This window comes from Fusarium flagelliforme, assembly GCF_020744385.1.
Source record: "Fusarium flagelliforme strain FIESC 12 MPI-CAGE-AA-0113 chromosome Unknown B0J16scaffold_8, whole genome shotgun sequence".
NCBI classification, from domain to species: domain Eukaryota; kingdom Fungi; phylum Ascomycota; class Sordariomycetes; order Hypocreales; family Nectriaceae; genus Fusarium; species Fusarium flagelliforme.
The window spans coordinates 2,782,668-2,802,813 of record NW_025763510.1 but is presented as its reverse complement, the minus strand read 5'-3'; the positions used below and the strand labels follow the sequence as shown (position 1 = coordinate 2,802,813).

The following is a 20,146-nucleotide window of genomic DNA, read 5'->3' as shown; positions in this document are numbered from 1 at the left end:
TTACTGCTTTAAGCGCTTGGCACTTACTGTTCACATGAATCAGTACCTGTACTGTACATTACCCCAAAAAAGTGTTTTATAAAGAAAAGAAATAAAGATAATTCCATGCATCTAAAACACAACTGTAACTCACAGCTTCACCCAATTAAATCGAATCTTACACTCCAGATGATAGCATGTTTCCTCTTCGATCTTTACTCCTCAACACGGCACAAAACCCATCCAAATTCCACAGAGCCGGTAGAAATAAGTGCAGGGTTTACTTTCTTGAATTCCAGGCTACCAAGCTGGAGACAGTACTGATTTTTGTAGTGATGGCACCTGACCTTATCGTCCTTCGGAACAGGAAGTCCATCGCCTACCACCATGACACCCCGGACTTCGAGTGAGCTGATGAAAAGCTTATCAAAGTGTGTAAGCTTGCCGAAGGGGACGCGAACAGGAGTTGTAGATTGCTCGTATCCCCATCCGTTCATTGCGCTAACAACGACGACGGCGAGGGTGTTGTCTGGCGCTAACTTTGCAACGGGAGCAGGCTTTTTAGCGGGAGAGGCAGACACTGTAGAAGCGATGCCTGCGACCATGGTGATGATTACTGTGAAATGCATAGTGTTACCGTTGTGTTTAAATTCTTCAAAAGAGTGGAAAGAACTGATAGAAGCGGCGGTTCAGTAGTTGTTAGTGTAGTATATTTGCTCTAGTCTACTCCAAATAAACAAATCAAAAAAGCAGCCAGTGGTTTTCAAGACTCGACATATCACACAACCAATCCCAATCTTCCCCATGACCATCTCCCACCTCAATTTCTCGCGCATCTCTCACCCCCCAAAGGTTTAGAAGAACCATTCCCGCACCCTTAGTATTTGCACAAAGTGTCAAACGCCATATCTCGTCCAGCGTTGACAAGGTCCATGCTTTATGACTAGGTCTCGTGCTTGAAAACCCGGCAATAACAACAGGCCATGTCAGATACTTAAGATAAACCGTGTTCCGTATGGGCATAAAAGCAGTGAGTAGATCATCAGTGATGGGCGAGAGGTACTGTCTATCCTGATTGAGGCTGTAAAGAAGGCGGGAGATGTATATCGCTGCAGATAATTTCCAGATGAGACACATCTGTACAAGAACATAATTGGACACAGTTTCCAAATGTTTTGTGGTTAGTATAACGTTTTTGACCCAGTCTGAGCAACTGAACTGTTGAATTTTCACAAGGTCAGACTTCAAACTTTCAATTGCCAATGTGCTTTCGGAGGTGTTTGATAAGTCCAACATGGCTTGTCGTGCCTTTCTTGACGTTGTCGTCGCTGAAGTAATTGATTGAAGTATTGCAACAGGGCAAACAAAACTATTGCCGAATACGAGGCGTGTTTCAGATGCTGTTGTCGAGAGTGTTCGCGTTGTGACTGACGTGGACACTACGGCGGGTGGTACGAATGTAGAACCAAATATCTCAAATCTGTTGGTCATATATCAGCCTGAGCTAGAAACGTATGCGATTCATGGTGACTCACAGCATAAGCTCATCCACGAACCCCTCCAGAGTAGAACTGTTCTGAATGCCAGCTTCGAGCAATTTCTTTGCACCTTCCAGATGGATAGCCCATGATCCCGCACCTGTCTCGAAGCATTCCAAAAGAGCGAGAACAACAGCAATCCCAAAGGTCTGCAGCTTGTTTCTTTGGTCGGGATCTTGTAAAGCCGTGGAAAGAAACTCAAGAGCTCTCTGCTTATGAGATATACAGTGATGTAGTAGTTGCGACTGGAACGGACTGAGTTCTTTATCGTCGATTCGAACGTTCTTTGCCCGTGCAGCATGAGCTAGCATGATGGGTGAGCCAATTGAACCGTGCATAGCATGAAGTGCTGCCATGGCCATCATAGCGCTTGCCACACCCTCGGATGATCCGACAAGAGCCATGAGTTCTCGGTACGGAGTCCAGGCTTCATCGCTGAAGGTCAAGACAGAACATACTTTTCGATCAACTTCACGTTCAGTTAGCAGCAGACCTCGATGCATTGATAGGTAGGAGTGGTCACAGGAACCATACAATAGTCTAGTAAATATCTATTATCATGACCCATATCCTGAAAAATAGGGTCAGTAAGTTGGGTTGGTGGGGATGCCGTGATAGATAGGGGTGACCGGTTATTACCCGCCGAGGGGCCTGATGAGGTTCGGGATCTCGGTGGGGGATCATATTGCAGGACGACCAAGTCTTGTCGGGTTTTCCGTGGACGAGTAGACATAGTAGTAGGACATGATTCATATGCAGTGTCCTTCATGTGACCTCTGCTTGCAACGCCGCTCATCCACTTCAATGGTTTACCATACCCTGGACACTCTAATCCATTAGAGATACATTTTCGGCAGGCCGGGATAGTGGCATCACATTTGAGCCGGCGACGGTGGCACGCCCAGCACCTCTTGGGTGCCGCAAACATCAATATTTGGATAAGATTGATACGAACTAGGTTAAAATAATGTTATAGTGTTGGTAAAAGATTTCCTTGTCTCGCTTCTGATAATTAGTAATACAACACTTCTAAAACTTCGGAATAACAGAAGGTCCTTTCCGGACTTTGTCATCGCGTACCGCGGACTGCGGACTGATGACGCCGAGGCAGACTGAAATTTTAGCGACACTCGTAACCAAGCCCCACTTGCCTATTTGAAGCAACAACTAGCAATGCCAAGACGACGCTATTTTGCCATTATCCACAACACTACCATATTGAGGTAATGACATGTAGAGCCCCATTTAAGCTTATCCCTTCGCCAACCAGTATAAGGTGATAGAAGAATCCGTAATGTTTGACGAAAGATCTTTTTTAGAGCATTGATGGATCAAACAAAACGGCTTAGGCATCACGCACAAACACCATCAGGTATATCTAGACCCAAGTCATATCTACACATCAAAGGAAACACACCATGCCACCAACGCTCCTTTCCAGGACCAACACTCATGAGCACCACGCCAATCACGCAGAACCAGAGCGAGGATCTCAAGACGGGGTTACTCATGTCACAGTCGACGACGAAATAGAACATGCAGTTGCAGGACTCCACAGGGCTGTCACAGCACCCCACGTGAATCCTGCGGTCGAAGACTTGGAGAAATATCTGCAAAGCGACCAAGGCAGCCCTGGACCGCCACCGTTGAGCGTATGCTTCAAATCAGTAACGACATACGGTCGAGCAGGAGGCGCTGCTCCTGTTAAAACGCTCAAAGACGCCATCTGGAGGACCTTGACGCTTCAAGAAATTTACGAATTGACATTTAAAAACATTGTGTCACCTGCCAAAGCTGAAGATGGTCAGCCGTTGATTAGGGATTTCTCGGGCGTAGTCCGCAATGGACAGATGATGCTGTAAGACTAATCTATTATAATGCGATAGATCTACTAACCTTAAATAGTGTACTGGGCAACCCTGGGTCGGGATGCAGCACATTCTTGCGCACCATTGGAAATGATCACAAGTCCTTTCTCAACATCAAGGGCTCAATTGACTACTCTGGCCTTTCACCACAGGAAGTGTCAAAGAATTATCGTGGCCTGGTTACGTACATTCCTGAGGATGACCTTCACTTGCCGACGCTGACTGTCCGCCAAACACTCGACTTTGCGCTGCGGAACAAAACACCGAAGCGATGGCTACACCAAACACCGCGCTTCATTCAGGAGTTTGGCAAGGCATTCGGTATGACACATGTCATGGACACGTTAGTTGGGAATGAGTATATCAGAGGCGTATCAGGGGGAGAACGAAAACGTGTGTCAATCTTGGAATCCCTGGCATCTGATGCGTCGGTGAATGCATGGGATGGATCCACTCGAGGACTCGATGCGTCCTCTGCCGTTGATTTCATCCGGTCTCTGCGTATTATGACGGATGCTTGTCATCGAGCAACAGCAGTATCGCTTTACCAGGCTTCAGATGCCATATGCAATCTCATGGACAAAGTGCTGCTGATCGATAAGGGGCGCATGCTCTACCAGGGCCCGATCAAAAACGCCGAAGCGTACTTCAACTCTCTGGGCTACGAACGACTACCTCGACAGACATTGAGTGACTTTCTCACGAGCGTCGCTTCAGGCGATGGTAACAACATTCGACAAAATACTAAAAACAACGTTCCCCGTGGAGCCGAGAACCTCGAAAAAGCATTCCGCGAGAGTCAGGCATTCCAAGATGTCCAAGACGAAATCAAACTTTACGAGGCAGAACAGAGCGATATTTCGGACGGGTCTTCGTCGAACGACCAGACTCCCATGCCAAACGCTTTGGCAACACACGGTCAGAACAGCAAATCGCGCTTTGTCCGCCTCAAATCGTCTTACAACACCTCCTTCTTTCGCCAAGTCTGCCTTTGCGCCAAACGTGACCTTTGGCAACTCAAAGGCCATAAAGCACCTTTTATCTCCAAGTACATTTGTATTGTCGTCTGCGCCTTTCTGCTAGCCTCCATGTTCTACAACATGCCAGCTGACTCTGGCGGCGTCTATTCTCGAGGCGGTTTCTGCTTTTACTCTTCTGCGCTGGTTGCTTGGTTCCAATTGGCTGAGCTAGACGCTGCATTCCATGATAGAATGGTAGTCAGTCGTCAGAAGAGGTACGCGATGGTTCGACCTTGTGCCGTGGTTATTGGCAAAGCAATCCTTGACGTTCCTTTAATATTTCTTCAAAGTGCTACGTATGCTATCATTGCCTACTTCCTCAGTGGATTAAGAATGGATGTAAGTTAGACAATACCTCTTTTAATCATTACCACAACTGCTAACAAACGACTAGGCCGGTCCCTTCTTCATCTTTCTTTCGTCAGTCTTTCTTTCTGCCATGGGCTTTACCGCTTCATATCGCGTATTCGGTGCCATTTCCCCTCAACTAGAGGTCGCACTCAGATACTGCGGTGTCTACCTCATCATTGCTATTGCTTGTGGTGGTTACGTACGGTCTGTTGGTCGAATGATTGCCGATGTTCCTTGGGTAGGCTGGTTAGCGGTAAGTACTGGGCTCAATCAATGCGACCGTCATTCTTAAGCTCATCACTTGTAGTACTTAACCCCCGTCCCCTTTGCCTACGAAAACATCATGTCGGCTGAGTTCAGAGGCCGAAGCTTTCCCTGCGAATCCGACTCTATTATCCCGAAGGGATCGAACTACAATGATTCAAATTTCCAAGCATGTGCATCTAAGGGGTCTGTTCAAGGTCGGCTCGACATTGACGGCAGCGAGTACCTTCGAAGTGAATTCGGCTTCAGTTATGCTAACATCGGCCGAAACTACGGTATCTTACTCATATTCACCTTTGGCTTCCTCCTTATCAACATGTTAATTGTGGAGCACGTGGATTGGGTGCGCAGTGGCGGCTCAATCCTTGAATATGCGAGACGGCGAAGATCTGCGCTCAAATGTACAAACGACGAAGAAACCATTCAACAGCCACAGGCCACGGGTGGAGTGGTCGAGTCTTTATCCGGGAACGACCCAGATGAGAAGCTGGTTCAGTCTGGCTCGACGTTTACTTGGAGAAATATCGGTTACACTGTTCCTTACCAAAACAGCGACAAGCAGCTACTCAGGGATGTCTCTGGCTTCTGTGAGCCTGGAAAGTTGACAGCTCTTGTCGGAGCATCTGGTGCTGGTAAAAGTACTTGTAAGTTTATGATGATATGTTCACCATTTAGTCTAAGCTCCGGTCTAAACTAATACCGACGTACAGTGCTCACCGTCCTTACGCAACAAGCTAACGGTACTGTCACGGGCGAGATGCGAGTTGATGATCAGCCTGTCGATCCATCTTTCGGTAGTAGTGTCGGCTACTGTCAACAAATGGATATTCATGTCGAAACCAGCACCGTTCGAGAGGCTTTTGAATTCTCGGCGCTTCTACGACAGAGTGCCAGCACAAGCGATAAAGAGAAACGAGCATATGTTGACAAAATCATTGGCGTTCTCGGAATGAACGAACTGCAGGACATGGTTATCGGATCCTTATCTCTAGAGCAAAAGAAGCGCACTACTATTGGTGTAGAACTTTGTGCAAAGCCAAATCTGCTCTTGTTCTTAGATGAACCTACCAGCGTCAGTACCTAACCTTGAATTCTTTCCCTAAACAATACTAACTTTAGACCAGGGCCTTGATAGTCAAGGATCGATTAGTATTCTGCGACTGCTACGACGACTCGCTGATGGTGGGCAAGCCATTGTCTGCACGATTCACCAAGCAAGCCAGGAACACTTCGATCTGGTGAGTCTAGTCACACGCGCATTGACTGATTCCTTCTGCTGACTATTCCCAGTTTGATAGAGTTCTTGCACTCAGCCGCGGTGGCAGAGTCTACTATTTCGGGCCTGTCGCTCAAGTGGTCAATTACTTCTCAACTCGCGGCGTCCATGTTTCTGCTCACAAGAATGTAGCAGACCTTTTGATCGAAATTCCCGTGCGAGAAAAGGTCCCAGCGGATGAAGAATCATGGGCCGATGTTTGGACGAAATCCTCTGAGGCTGCCCAGGTACTCGATACTATTGACACATTAACAGCTGCGAAAGAAACCACCAACAAATCACAGAGATTCTCTCATGCCAAATCTGGCTTTACTTCCTCTACGCTGAGACAAACCACCCTCCTCACACACCGCACGCTAGCTCAGTATTGGCGCACTCCCAACTACGTCTACTCGCGCCTCTACGCCTGCGTGGTTCACGCGGCCCTAAATGGCCTAATCTTCCTACAGCTCAATGACACTGAAGCAGCTATGCAGTACCGTATATTCTCAGCATTCCTTGTTCTTATGATTGTTCCAGAAATTATTAATGCAACGGCAATGATGTTTGATGAGAACCGCAATATCTGGCTAGCGCGCGAATACCCTAGTCGTATATATGGGTGGACGGCCTTTACTACTGCGCAGATCGTTGCTGAAGTACCATTTGCGTTAGCTGGTGGTGTTTTATTTTACGTCTTGGTCTACTTCCTTGTCGGCTTTCCTTTGGGTGTCGCAGCTGGATACACGTTTTTGATGTTTATTCTTTTTCAACTTTTCATCACTTCATGGGGACAATGGATTGCTGCTCTTAGGTGAGTCTCAACTCTGGTTTACTCTGTTGGTAAGTTACTAATCTGATGATCTAGCGCTGGTGCATTGATGGCTGCAAATATCATGCCTTTCTTTGTTATAGCTGCCGAGCTTTTCAACGGTATGGATGGTCTCTTCAAGTATGTATGTTTTGCTAACTCGCGATTCTATTAGGCATCCTGCAGCCCGCGTCTCTCATGCCAGCTGTCTGGCGCTTTACCCTTTACTATGTGGGACCATTTACGTATTGGATCTCTGGAACACTGGCTATCATTCTTCCTCGCATTACAGTCCAATGTGCCGATTCAGAGCTCATTCGTTTCGACGCTCCACCAAACTGGACTTGTGAAGCCTATGCGCAAGACTGGTTGGATACCACCAAGGGTTACCTTGCCAATCCCGATGCGTCTTCAGATTGCGGATATTGTCAATATGCCTCCGGCGAAGAAGTAGGTACATATTTCCGTCATTTGAATTAGCTTGTACTAATTGGCCCAGTACCTGTCCACACTTGAACTTGAGCCATCCGATGCTTGGCCCTACCTGGGTGTTTTTGTCTTGTTTACTGTCACGAACTATATGTCTGTATACGTATGGGTATACCTTAAATCTGTTAAGAGGTGGCTCCCCTGATAGAATCTAAACTTTATATACTAGGCGTAGCTTAATAGAGTTAAGATAGAGTTAATATAGACTTGGTATTAACTATCTAAGTTATCTACTTAGTTACTTTTCTAGGGGACTTGTTATAGCATAAGCAAGTAGAACACAAGCTTAAGATAACTTTTTAATTGCAGAAAAATAAACGTCTACTTAGATTTGGAAAAGTTCCGTCTTCGCAAGAGGTAACGTTTATAGAAAAGATTTACACTGAGCCTCATGCGAATGCCCGTCGTCCTGTTTTGGAATAGCCAGTGCGCCACCTGGTTCATCATCGGCTCAGCTGCACAAGAGATCAGGCCTACCAAAAGCGCTTAGCGCTGATGCATCCATCTCCTCACATGAACAAACACGTTCCTTCTCCCAGTGCTGACGCTGACCTCTTGGGAATATCGACAGGGTTACACCGAACAAATGGATCCACTATCCATTACCATGGCCTGCATAGGTCTCTTAGGTACCGTTACCAAGACGACGCTGGCGGTTACCAACTTTACACGCGAGTGTCGCGACGCCCGGTCTGACCTAGCATCCATAAACGGCGAATTGGCCCAGCTGGAACTCGTTCTGGAGTTGTTAAGAGACGACACAGCTGTCAGCGATAACACGATCCTACCGGAGTCTCTGCAGGCGCAGATTCTGTCTATCATCCATAATTGTTCCGCTGTCGTCTCCAAGATTAACATTGTCCTCGACAAACACTCTGGCGAGGTTGGAGTCCTAAAATGGGCTACATTTGGGAAGAATGAGGTTATCGGCCTTCGCATGTCGCTTGAGGCCCATCGAGGTTCCTTGAATCTGGCATTAGAGTTGGTGTCGATTTCTTTGTCCAAAGCAATTAAAAGCGATACAACCGCCATCAGAACCGACGTTCACGACATCAAACAAGACACCAGTCAGATTACGCAAATAATGGACGAGCTCACTAGACTACGAGCTATTGTGGCCGGCGGAGAGATTCCGTCGGAGACCAACGGACAAAACTATATTCTTCAGCAGTACCTTGACGATCTCACTTCATATGCCGAGACAGTTTGCAACGATGTCGAGTGGGAAACGGACAGCAGCGTCCGTGTGCCTTCCCACGTATCGAGTCGGTCCAGCCTCAGGAATGCATCCTCGGCACCAGTTAGTCAGCAGGACGTAACTCTCGACGCCAGCTCCCAGATCGGGTTACCAACTACTGTGGCTGAAAAGGAGGGTGAAGATGCCATTTTGGGAACTGGCAGAAGTATTGTCACCGGTGGTCAGCGACGGAATACATCTCAGGTGAGGAACAATTGCTTATACCATTACGCGGTATTTATAACGAAGGCTCCTAATGGTTTATTGGTTAAAGATGAAGAGGAAAGTCCTAGTAATTGGTGATCCTGCATGTGGGAAAACGGCTCTTTGTCAGTGAGTATTCGGTTGGAGCTTCAAGCAAATATGATATTCAGCGGATACTCACCATTTATTACTTATCAGCTATATCTGCAAAGGTCTATTTTATTCTGTGAGTCCTATTATGGCCCTGGAACATAAACAATCTCTCTGACACATTAGACCAATATCGCCACTGTCTTCGAGCAATATACTGCTTATGTTGAAGGTGTTAATCTTCATATCTGGGATACCGGAGGCCTCGAAGACCATGACCGTCTTAGACAGAGATCATACCCAGACGCACATATAGTTTTGATCTGCTTTGCCATTGACTCGCCCGACTCATTCGGTAACGTAACATGGAAAGTAAGTTGCCCTAGAGTGACAATTGACTCAGGCTGCTCACAAATAGACAGTGGATCAGCGAAGTCTCACATTTCACACCCAAATCGCATCATCTCCTTGTCGGTCTTAAAAAGGACCTTCGCGATGACCCAAAGACAATCTTGGATCTCAACAAAACCTACCAGCAGCCATTCAGCTGGGACCAGGTCAGAGATATAAGCCATCTTGTTGGGATATAGCTTATTTATCATGGCTAACATCTACCGCAGGGAAACGATCTCGCTCAATCCATTGGAGCCATTGGATATCTTGAATGCTCCGCTAAAACAGGTGAGGGCGTAAGAGAAGTCTTTGAGTTGGTTGCTAGACTTCCTTCACCCGACGGCAACAAGAGATCCAAAGGCCTTAGGAGCTTGTTTCAGAGATGGTCTTCGAGATAGTGCTCTTTCAACAAAGCGATAATATTTTACTTACAGCCATCAGTAGCATTTTATTACATGACTCGGACAAGCAATAGGTACTTTCTCTAATCTTGTCAAAGTACTGAATCGGCCTTACCATGTGATGGCTAGAGAATCGTATAAGGCACTCGTGAGACAGTGTCCAATTAACTTTAAGTGTCTACCTGGCAAGTGGTAAAATCAGCATGATATGGCTCTTACTTAGGGTTGACCTTCAGGCTTTAGCCAATCGATGTACCTAGCTGAGTATATCTCAGTCTTACAAGTGCGGAGGGGGCGAAGATGAAGAGCAAAGGTCAAGGCATTAACGTAATATGACGCCTTCTGACCGCCTGTGTTACCGCATGCGTCGCCTTTTTGCACTTATTATAGATGAAGCTGACGTTTTTCACTATTGTAGTCCACCATATCACATAATACGCGAGTCATTAACTTGCGTTACGACCAAATGCTGACGACCATTCACTACTTGTCCGTACCTGCTTACCCGTCGGTGGCTCACAGGGTTGCCATGGGGTAGTATTATCTTACATCTGAGATAAGCATAAACTCTTGTGACCTGAGCAAGGCAGAGCATATCACGTCATTTCCGTTTTGACATGGGTTCCTAAAAAGAAAAGCATGGGAAGGAGCTACAGTATAAATTGAGATAAAAGTTCCCTCTAAAGACATGAGATTAAACTATAGCCTTGCATAATTCAAATTCTTTCTTAAGTTATTCATTTCCAAATCCATTCTATATCAAATATTAACAACAATGGAGGGTCTCTCAAAGACTGGCTTCATGCGGGCCGTTGAGTGGGAGGGCGAAGTTGGAGACATGGCAGTGAACATCATCCCACGTCCCAAGATCGAGGAGCCAGAAGATGCCCTCATACGAATCACCACCTCGTCCATCTGTGGCTCTGATCTCCACATCTACCACGGTCTGTTAGGTACCGATGAGAAATTTGGTATGGGTCATGAAGCAGTGGGCATCGTTGAAGAGGTCGGTACCGCCGTTGACTTCTTCAAACCTGGCGATCGCGTTCTGGTGCTGTGTTTCGCAGAAGACGGCCACTTGCTTCCAAAGGCCACTCTACTGCCTTCTGAACAGCCTTTGGTAGGCTTTGGCTTTGGAAGCGCGTTTAATGCACATGCTGGACTGCAAAGTAAGACTCATTCTATCTCCTAAAAAGCGCATTGTCTGACATCAATAAACAGCTGAGTATGCTCGAATCCCTTGGGCCGACTCATCCCTTGCCAAGATTCCCCACGGTATTGAAGACAAAGAGTGGCTTCCTCTCACTGATGCCTTCCCAACTGGATGGACTGCTCTTAACAAGTCTGGATTCGAAGCTGGTGATACTGTGGCCGTCTTCGGGGCTGGAGGCATCGGATTGATGTGTGCTTACAGCGCTATAATCCGTGGGGCGTCTCTTGTGTACGTGATTGACCACGTCCCTGCTCGTCTGGCTTTGGCTGCTTCCATCGGTGCCCAACCCATCAACTTCACCCGTGGTGGTAAAGCTTCCGACCAGATCCTTGGCCTCCGTCCCGCAGGTGTCAATCGCGCCGTTGACTGTGTCGGCGAAGTCTGCGTGAATGAGAACCTCAAGCCACAGCCGGACTACATCATTCGCGAGGCGATCAAGATGACTACCTACGGAGGTGGTGTTGGTATCGCTGGGCTGTATGCCACCGGGCTGATGAATCCAGATAACCCTCAAGGACTCAAGCCCGAGATTAGTTTTCCGATCGCGGAAGCTTGGTTCAAGAGTGTGAGAGTCGAGGGAGGACTGGTGGACGTTAAAGGGAACATTAGATTCCTTGTGGATCTCGTTAAGAACGGCAGAGCCAGGCCTGTGTTCATTTTCTCCAATGAGTACAGTCTTGAAGAGGCGCCGATCGCTTATCGGCGATTTGAGCAACACCAGGAAACTAGAGTCACTCTCAAGGGGGTTCGGAAGCAGAAGGATGAGCGTGCTTTGGAGGTCCGAAATGGTTCAAACGGTACAAACAGTGCTGGCGGTGTCGATGGGGCTTCATAGAGGGAATCACCGCTTAGCTCAGCGGTGGCCGTTTGCTGAATGTGCAGAGAGTATCCAGTCTATGATAGAGTTTCTTACTTGAAACTGTGTTCATCGGTAGTGATGAATAAGTCATAGTAGCTTCAATGTCGACTAGGAGTTGTACTCAAGATCACATCAGAGGAATTATACCCTCAGACTTTGGGTGACAGAATAAAGTAGCCGAAGCGCCGGCCTTAATTCACATGAGGTGGCTAAAGTATTTTGCCTTCTATACTCTCGTCGGCCAATTCCCCCATCATTACTCAAACCTTAGTAGGATCTGCGCCCCAAAAGAGGCGCTGGACCGAGGCTTAGCAATGGAACGTTGTCAATTCCATCTTTTCATCTTGTACTCGTTAGTAACTTTGATGCCGTATTACTGAAAGTTCAATGGCTGCCTCTTTTACATCTAGAATTTGTACCCTCGCCTAGTGGGGTTTAAAACGCGATGCCATTGGCTCCCGCGTAAACACACGCGGTATGACTCTACTGTACACTGACACTTTTAGCGTGTGCGATTGGTCGGTCGTTATAATCTCCTAGTCTATCGTAAAATCTTCATCGTGGCGCATTGAGATGATGTGGTCTTATTTCAGGTTCTGGTTTTCTACAGCAAGCAAAAGTGCTGCGGCAGAAAAGAAGTTTTTGTATAAAGAACCTTGACTGTTCCTCTATGTTGACTTCTTTGTTCCAAGATTACTATGACTCAATTGCCACTCACCCTCACTCATCATGGAAGACGACGTTATGGGCCAAGGCCTCTTTATTGGCCTTCTAGATAAGATCTTCCCCGGTCTTACATACCTCCCATACTTCGCCGTTTTTACCTTCATCGCCAAGAACATTCTTGAATTCTGGTCCGAGTCCATCACCGCCCGTTTCATCTCGACTGTCGAAATCAGCGCTCATGACGAGACGTACAACTACTTGATGAACTGGGTCTCGAAAAATGGTATCTCCAAGGACAACTATCGGCTCCGTGCCTCTGCCACTTTGACCAATGAAGGCTTCACGTGGTCTCCCGATGCAGATGAGAAACAAGATGCCAAGAGGAGTGACGATGACGAAGACCCCTTGGCCAAGCAGATCAGTGAGATGCGCTCCATGTCATCCCTGTTCAACGTTAAGCCTATATACTGGACACCGGCCCTTGGTACACACTTCTTTCGTTATGAGAATCGTATGTTGGCTTTTACAAGGGGTCTCGAGAATCAGAACTATGGCGCGACTCCAAGGCAACCTGAGAAGCTTGCTATCTCGTGTCTTGGGCGGGACGCTACGATCCTCAAACGACTGCTTTATAATGCTCGCATTGACTTCCTTGAAAAGCAGAAGGGCAAGACGAGTATCTTTCGGGCAACCAAGTTCGAATCTGAGGAAGATATGACATGGACACGGTGCATGGCCAAGGCAACGAGGCCTATGTCTACCATTGTCCTTGATGATCAACTCAAACAAAACTTTATAAAGGATCTCCGCCGATATCTCGATCCTCAAACTAAGCATTGGTATGCTAACCGTGGCATTCCTTACCGCCGAGGGTATCTCTTCGCTGGTCCGCCGGGAACAGGCAAGACCAGTCTGACACTTGCAGCTGCTGGCTTGATGGGTCTGGACATTTACATGGTCAACCTTAATTCGCCTCGACTGAATGAGGACAGTCTGGCGTCTCTGTTTCAGCAATTGCCCGAGACCTGCCTCGTCCTCCTTGAAGATATCGATGCTACAGAGTTGGCTCAGAAGCGTGGCGCGAATGCAAGTATGAACTCTCAGAAGCGCAAGAAGCGAGAAGCAGAGAAAATCTCACTTTCTGGTCTTCTAAATGTTATCGATGGCGTTGGAGCTCAGGAAGGACGTGTACTTGTCATGACATCAAACCATACCAAGAACATCGACCCGGCTCTTCTTCGTCCTGGGCGAATTGATCACACCATTAATTTCCAACTTGCCACTTCAGAAGCAGCGGAGATGCTCTTCAAACAAATGTACGATTCCCCGGAGACGCAGGCTGAGGGGCATGGATCGGAGAAGAAAACAGTGGTGGTAGCCGAGTCAATTGCAGCCAAGGCTTCCAGGTTCGGGAAAGAGGTTCCCGATTTTGCTCTTAGTCCTGCGGCTATTCAGGGATTCCTTCTTACTCACCAAGATGACCCGGATGGGGCGCTTGCTGCTGTTCAGGCAATCAAACATCAGGTTAGCCGTGCTCCAGAGCCACAGGAATCACATGATACAGAAGAAAGCTTGTCAGAATCTGAAAATGAATAGGACAGCAATGTCTATGCGCAATTGGACTTAAGAGAAACCGTTTCAATTTAAGATTTGTGCACAATTTATATATCAACTACTTGTTTTACTGATCCTGGTAACTCTTTATTGCCTGCATCGCTCTACCGATACAGGATAAAGTCTGTGATAGATTATTGTTGTCACCAGGGGTTATCTACGTTACCAACTATACTAGGCAAATATGCACGAATTACGCGAAACAATCAGGCACTCAAGATGTTTAATTGGCTGATTCTCTATGATCTCCCCATGCGACCGTCTATATATTCATATAAAAGTACTCATAGCTCTCTAGGGCAGGTCAAGCTACTATTGTTAGAATTTCTTTCTGGGTACGCTACTGGTTCCTCGGGTAGAAGCTGTGTAGACGCGACTCTTCGGCTCCTACTTCTCATCCTCTAACCCAACAAGCTTGAGCGAATCCCTCCATAACCTTCCCTCGTTCTCAATATGATAGGCGTAAGCAGCATACGTAGGTGTGATCATCTTGTCCTCTCCACCTAAACCGGGCTCAGCCACAGCGCAGTCGACAAGGTACTTGCCTCCCTTATGCGCCCATAATTCACCGACGGCCGCCCACACTGTTGTTGCGGCACCTTGTGCGGCGCTCTTCATCAATGGTGCCAGGTGGTCCATCCCTTGAAAGGCGTCGGGGGGCAAGTGTCTGGTCAGTCCTGTGTGGATAATGCCAGGGTGAACACTTGTTGCGTGTAGGTGGTGCACACCATAGCGGCGTTCGATCTCGTTGGCCATGTAGATGTTTGCCGTCTTGGATTGGCCGTAAGCAGCGTTAGGATCGTAGTCGCCGCGCTCGAAGGCGTAGTTATCGGCGTCGTTGATGCCATGGAGGTTATGACCGGAGGAGGACACATTGACAACGCGAGAGGGGAGGGCAGGAGAGGCGTTGGCGATGAGGGCAGGCTTGAGCAGCATAAAAAAGAGGAAATGGGAGAGGTGATTTGTGCCAAACTGGAGCTCATGACCATCAACAGTGAAGCGAAGGTCGGGGATAGCCATGATACCAGCATTGTTGATGAGGGCATGGATTTTAGAGGTCTTATCAAGAATAGCATCGGCAGCAGCACGCACAGAAGATAGAGATTCCTGATCCATCTGGAAGAGTGCCATACGGGACGGGTCGAAGATGCCGTCAAGCGAGGACTTGGCCTTATCGAGGTTCCGCGCTGTAAGGTAAAGGGTAGCGCCAGTAACAGCGAGGGCGCGTACAGTCTCAACACCAATGCCAGAGGAAGTTCCAGTAATAACGATAACCTGGCCCTCGAGCTTGCCTTGAACGCCTTCGTCCTGGATGATTTGGAGGGCTGTAGGGCGGGCATCACCTGGGCCATCGGGCTTGATATGGGCAGCAGTGTAGCGAGACATGGCGAAGGATGATGATCGATGACTCAGTTGGTCTGGAAAGGTTGATGATTGCGAGCGGAAAGGCCTAGTAATGATGATATCGAATGGCTGTGAGCGTGGGCCAAATCAACAGTGGACAGCTGTATTATACTTATAGTCTCGCTCTCGAGGCTGTTGAAACACTGTCAGAGCCTATTTCAGAAGTCTATTACTTAGCACGGCCGAAATGTTGAAACCAACTTACAAATCAACATTCATTCTAGATAATTGATGGAGATAGGACCTAATGAAAAATCTTAACGCCGTTTATTGACGGAAAGTTTGAGAACCCTAGATCAAAATTACCAGATATTTCATATAGTCCTGTAAATAATTTAATGACATCTGATGAAAATTTTACTATATGTAGCCTAGCCCGCCCCATCAACTTCATAAAGCACTACGCAGGGTGTTACGGTGATGATGACGTTTTATCCTCATTCAGTCTAGCTTGTAGAACTTGCCAAAGGCATTTTTGCGTTAGCGCCGGCGGGCGGGACTTCTCGGCTGACTAAAGAACTAATTTATCTACTTTCTTCTCCGCTCTTCACTGCATGTTACAGGCGAGAGAATACGCAACAGAACTTAAGGTTGGGCAAATCAGAATGATGGGATATGGCGGCGATTGCTCCGCTGGGGTCGAGGCCAGCAAACAGCGCAGAAAGATCCAGAACCGGAAGAACCAAAGAGCACGTCGTGAGTCGTTACTTTACTTCCACATCCTCAGCAGTGCTCATGAAAGCGTTCAGGACAACGACTCAAAGGTAAAGGCACCGAGACATATCCGGGGTTGCCTTTATTTGAGGTCATGCGCTGGCGTGTCGACGAGGTTGACAGTCTCACCTCACAAGACGCAGACACAGAATCGACAACCGCACATATGCCTTTACCTCCGTCTCGCATACTTCCCTCCACTTCCGAACATGCCATCATCCTCCGAGTGTCACCGTCCACGGCGCATCCCGGCCAAGTAAAAACCATGCCCTCATCCCCCGAGTCCTTCGACCTCAACTTCCCTCTCCCATCTGATCACCTGCTCCATCTCATCCAACACAACGTCTTCCGCGCCTTCATTTCCATCAAGCGCACTCTAAACACCACATCAGTCGACCCAACTACCTGCCCGGTTTTCGGTCCTTGCTTAGACGATACGACGCGCTACCCACTTAACCCCAACATCCCTCCTTCGCTTGCCCCTACTACCCTGCAGCTAACTCGATACCACTTCCCCTGGATCAACATTATTCCTTTCCCTCGCGTCCGCGACAACCTCATCCGTCGCGAAGGCCGCTTTGACTGCTGGGAAATGTGGCAAGACCTCGTCGGCGGACTCATGAGCCCCACAGCGGCCGCATGGCAACGAGGCACGCCCGTGAGCTTTTCCACCTCTATCCCCGAACTCCAGTCGTCACCAACGATATTATCGGGGGGTTACACGGATACGGATGAGGTCACCGCCGGGCGCAATGGCCTCATCATTTGGGGTGAGCCGCATGACATGCAGAGCTGGGAGGCCACCCCTGGCTTTCTTACCAAATGGTCATGGGCTGTTGAGGGCTGTCAAGACCTAATAGAGATTAGTAATCGCTGGAGAATAAAGAGAGGCGAGGAACCTATGTAGATAATACATAAAGTAAAGCCTATATAAAAGCTTATCTTCTTTTAATAGTAGGGAATTAATACAAAAGGTAGAGTATAGATGTAGTATATAAGTTAGCATCCCGAGACCTTTATAAGTTCTGAACTTTAGCTATTTGGACTGACAACGCTAGGGAATTCTGCGCGAATCACCGATCTTAGACTTAACTTGGGATCAGATCCACTTCAGTCTGTGTACTCTGTTACTGTACCAAACTGGAGACATTCTGGATCCACAAGGTTCTTTCAGTCTGAGCCGGATTGAGGCAATCATGTGATTCTTAAAATACAAGACAAAAAGGGTAATGCTGCCGCCTGAGCACAACGACAGTCTTCGACAGCGGTGAATAAGCTCAAGCTACTTGTTATATCTCTTCTCGATTTAGGTACAACTTGACCTCTTGTTAATACTGCCAACGCCACACCCACAACAGATCGACCAGAAGCATACCCTAGCGACTGCATCGTGCAGCATTGTAAGAGTATGTGTTACAAAGTCTACTTTGCTGCCCGTCTTGCAGCAATTTTGTAGAAGAGGCTTCCGTCATAGATCCCCCGAATGTCCTCCTTCATCATACGACCGTCATCGGGCCAGAGCAAGATATATGTAGCCAACCCTGCGGGCAGTGTTAGCAAAAGGTTAGTAACAGTAAAGCATCCACCTACACTCAAAAAAGGCACCACCCCAACCGACAGGGTCAGCAATCAGTCGCTGCCCCTTCATCAGCTTGCTTAAATCCCACAGCGTCATGTAGTCTCGCCCCTCGGCGTATTTACTAAACATATCCTCGAACTTTTGTGGTATAAACCGTCCTTCAGTGTCGTATGTGCCCGTGTCACTACCATGCTTGTCCTTATGGATGTTGGCAATGTAGATTCGGAACAGCGGATCGGGCAGGAGTGAGGACTGGGTTGGGTATGAGAAATTTCCGTGTATGATGAAAACGGACAAAAGAGATAGGATGATTCCATAGCCCAATTGGTAGAATCCTCTGTACGTGTCGATGGGATATATCACGCCGTCGTGATCCTTGTACCGAATTAGTGCTCGCTACAAAGAAATAGATATCAAGAACTAACCTTATCAAAAAAGTCACAGTGCTGCTGCAGAACCTAACAGTTGTTAGAGACACCTGGTTCCCGTGCTTTGACTTTACTTACGGTTTGATGGCGATGTTTATGAGCCCAATCATTTTCAGTTGTACCCTCTGGACGCTCATGCGTCGCTGCTAGATTAGCTCTAGCGACTCCTGCGCCATTGGCAAAGATTAGCAAATCTTGAAAGAGGGTGAGGGAACAAAGCCTACGTACCGGCGTGGAGCAGCCGATTGTCGTCCGACGCTGGCTGATAAGGCTTTCGCTCAGTAGTAATCGGGACTGACTCGATCGAAGTGACAACACGGCGATCAGCAGTATTTGGGTCCCTTTGGAAACCCAAGTTCGACTTGTTTGAGTTCGTGGAGTCCATTGTAAGCACTTGATGACCTTGAAAGCAGGACACACGAAATGATTGTCAGATTAAAACGTTAAGTATTTATATTAACAACGAACCAATGACGCAAGTCAATCGACATCCGGTAGATGACGTCAGAATCACGAGTTAATTCAAACGATGTTAAACAGTGAAAGTGAACTTCCGAGTTTCGATTTTCACGTGCTCCGACACAAGCAAACATTGATGTCATTCACTCGTAATTGGCAGATAAGATAACACATTCAGGTATCTGTACTCCTGGCAAATCCTTTTGTGTTTAAGCAGACAATGTAGATCTTGGTATTCTCGTCGGGTTCTGAAGGGAAATGTCGCTAGGAAAATGTCAGGATGTTGTTCTTTAGCATTTGTGTCACATCGGCACATTTATCAGGGCTATCCCCATAAAATAAACATAACAATATTTCTAACAAGCACTTAGATTATCAGAAAATAGAAAGTTTTAAAACAAGCTTTATAGAGAATCCATCAATTATATATTAGCAATTGATTTTCCCCAGTCCGGATAACTCTTTGACTAGCATTACGCGGTTGATATAGGGTAGAGTCTGTAATGAAATGTTATCGCTAGAGGTTATATACGTTATCAGCTGTATTATCCCTATTTCGGCTAATAAAGCTAGGCATTTCTGCATAAATCACCGATCCTAGACTGAACGGATTCTCGAACCTGGTGCACAGGCCGTCGTTTGTGAAATGATACCGGGAAAGAAACGGTCGCTCGCTCTTGGTTATTTCCTCATGCGCAACTGTGGGCCAAACCTCGGACCAAACCTCAAATCGGAAGATCGGACATAGCTTGACCAAATCTTCCGAACCCAACCATTGATCAGCCTTCCACAAGATCGGGTATGCATCCCAGCCCTGAAAGAACAACTGAGATCACTCCTGTTCGAGATTACCCAACGCGAACGCTCTGAGCTCGTTCAGGGTATCAATAGTCAAATCAGCAGATGCAAGAGAGACCTCGATAGGCTTGGACCATCCCTTCAAGACGAGCGTGAGCAGCGCAGTTTCCTGACTCATATCGCTGGAGCTTTTCAGCATCGTGCCAGGGCAGCGCTTATCGCTGATTAGAACGCCGACTCAGTCTTTGATCAGGTTGAACTTCTATTACTTATGTGATCAACAGCACTCATCTCTTCAGTGCTGAGTTTCAGCTAGGCGCTCATTCGCAACATTTCCAGAATCTTGAGGTGGTTGGTTGAATCAGCTGATGAAACTGTTTCATCTGGCGCAGATTACCATAAAGCCAATTCACTCGAATTGATAACCAGTCACTTGCAGAAGTTACTTGAGGATACATCCGTGAACGACGTTACGCAGGAAGAGCTCGCTGAACTCGGAGAAATCATTGACTT

The 20,146-nt window shown here is 47.3% G+C and overlaps 8 protein-coding genes across 8 annotated transcripts; 5 read left to right on the top strand and 3 right to left on the bottom strand.

The window, feature by feature from the left end:
* Window positions 1-720: 720 nt before the first annotated feature.
* Window positions 721-1,921, bottom strand: B0J16DRAFT_275656 (fungal-specific transcription factor domain-containing protein; the record flags this gene model as incomplete). The annotated part of the gene is made up of 2 exons (XM_046123714.1): window positions 721-1,459; window positions 1,515-1,921. 2 exons carry the CDS (start codon window positions 1,919-1,921, stop codon window positions 721-723), a joined length of 1,146 nt encoding a protein of 381 aa, XP_045978409.1.
* A 1,014-nt stretch (window positions 1,922-2,935) lies between these two features.
* Window positions 2,936-7,719, top strand: B0J16DRAFT_419274 (P-loop containing nucleoside triphosphate hydrolase protein; the record flags this gene model as incomplete). The annotated part of the gene is made up of 10 exons (XM_046133818.1): window positions 2,936-3,375; window positions 3,423-4,743; window positions 4,799-5,008; window positions 5,063-5,663; window positions 5,730-6,091; window positions 6,144-6,257; window positions 6,310-7,088; window positions 7,143-7,207; window positions 7,261-7,535; window positions 7,585-7,719. 10 exons carry the CDS (start codon window positions 2,936-2,938, stop codon window positions 7,717-7,719), a joined length of 4,302 nt encoding a protein of 1,433 aa, XP_045978408.1.
* Window positions 7,720-8,139: 420 nt separating this feature from the next.
* Window positions 8,140-10,086, top strand: B0J16DRAFT_351295 (P-loop containing nucleoside triphosphate hydrolase protein). The gene is made up of 6 exons (XM_046129175.1): window positions 8,140-9,015; window positions 9,086-9,144; window positions 9,214-9,241; window positions 9,292-9,477; window positions 9,528-9,662; window positions 9,726-10,086. Exons 1-6 carry the CDS (start codon window positions 8,161-8,163, stop codon window positions 9,894-9,896), a joined length of 1,434 nt encoding a protein of 477 aa, XP_045978407.1. The 5' UTR covers window positions 8,140-8,160; the 3' UTR covers window positions 9,897-10,086.
* A 588-nt stretch (window positions 10,087-10,674) lies between these two features.
* Window positions 10,675-11,947, top strand: B0J16DRAFT_406513 (uncharacterized protein; the record flags this gene model as incomplete). The annotated part of the gene is made up of 2 exons (XM_046132972.1): window positions 10,675-11,068; window positions 11,121-11,947. The coding sequence occupies 2 exons, from the start codon at window positions 10,675-10,677 to the stop codon at window positions 11,945-11,947; spliced, it is 1,221 nt and encodes a 406-aa protein (XP_045978406.1).
* Window positions 11,948-12,549: 602 nt separating this feature from the next.
* Window positions 12,550-14,233, top strand: B0J16DRAFT_406511 (BCS1 N terminal-domain-containing protein; the record flags this gene model as incomplete). The annotated part of the gene is made up of 1 exon (XM_046132971.1): window positions 12,550-14,233. Exon 1 carries the CDS (start codon window positions 12,701-12,703, stop codon window positions 14,231-14,233), a length of 1,533 nt encoding a protein of 510 aa, XP_045978405.1. The 5' UTR covers window positions 12,550-12,700.
* Window positions 14,234-14,638: 405 nt separating this feature from the next.
* On the bottom strand, window positions 14,639-15,637 carry B0J16DRAFT_406509 (uncharacterized protein; the record flags this gene model as incomplete). The annotated part of the gene is made up of 1 exon (XM_046132970.1): window positions 14,639-15,637. One exon carries the CDS (start codon window positions 15,635-15,637, stop codon window positions 14,639-14,641), a length of 999 nt encoding a protein of 332 aa, XP_045978404.1.
* Window positions 15,638-16,218: 581 nt separating this feature from the next.
* B0J16DRAFT_351292 (uncharacterized protein) lies at window positions 16,219-17,315 on the top strand. Its single transcript, XM_046129174.1, has 2 exons — window positions 16,219-16,351; window positions 16,405-17,315. The coding sequence occupies exons 1-2, from the start codon at window positions 16,261-16,263 to the stop codon at window positions 17,274-17,276; spliced, it is 963 nt and encodes a 320-aa protein (XP_045978403.1). The 5' UTR covers window positions 16,219-16,260; the 3' UTR covers window positions 17,277-17,315.
* Window positions 17,316-17,775: 460 nt separating this feature from the next.
* Window positions 17,776-18,776, bottom strand: B0J16DRAFT_365551 (Caleosin related protein-domain-containing protein). The gene is made up of 5 exons (XM_046130021.1): window positions 18,605-18,776; window positions 18,455-18,543; window positions 18,374-18,406; window positions 17,960-18,323; window positions 17,776-17,910 (listed from the first exon to the last, which is right to left on the bottom strand). The coding sequence occupies exons 1-5, from the start codon at window positions 18,759-18,761 to the stop codon at window positions 17,792-17,794; spliced, it is 762 nt and encodes a 253-aa protein (XP_045978402.1). The 5' UTR covers window positions 18,762-18,776; the 3' UTR covers window positions 17,776-17,791.
* Window positions 18,777-20,146: the final 1,370 nt, after the last annotated feature.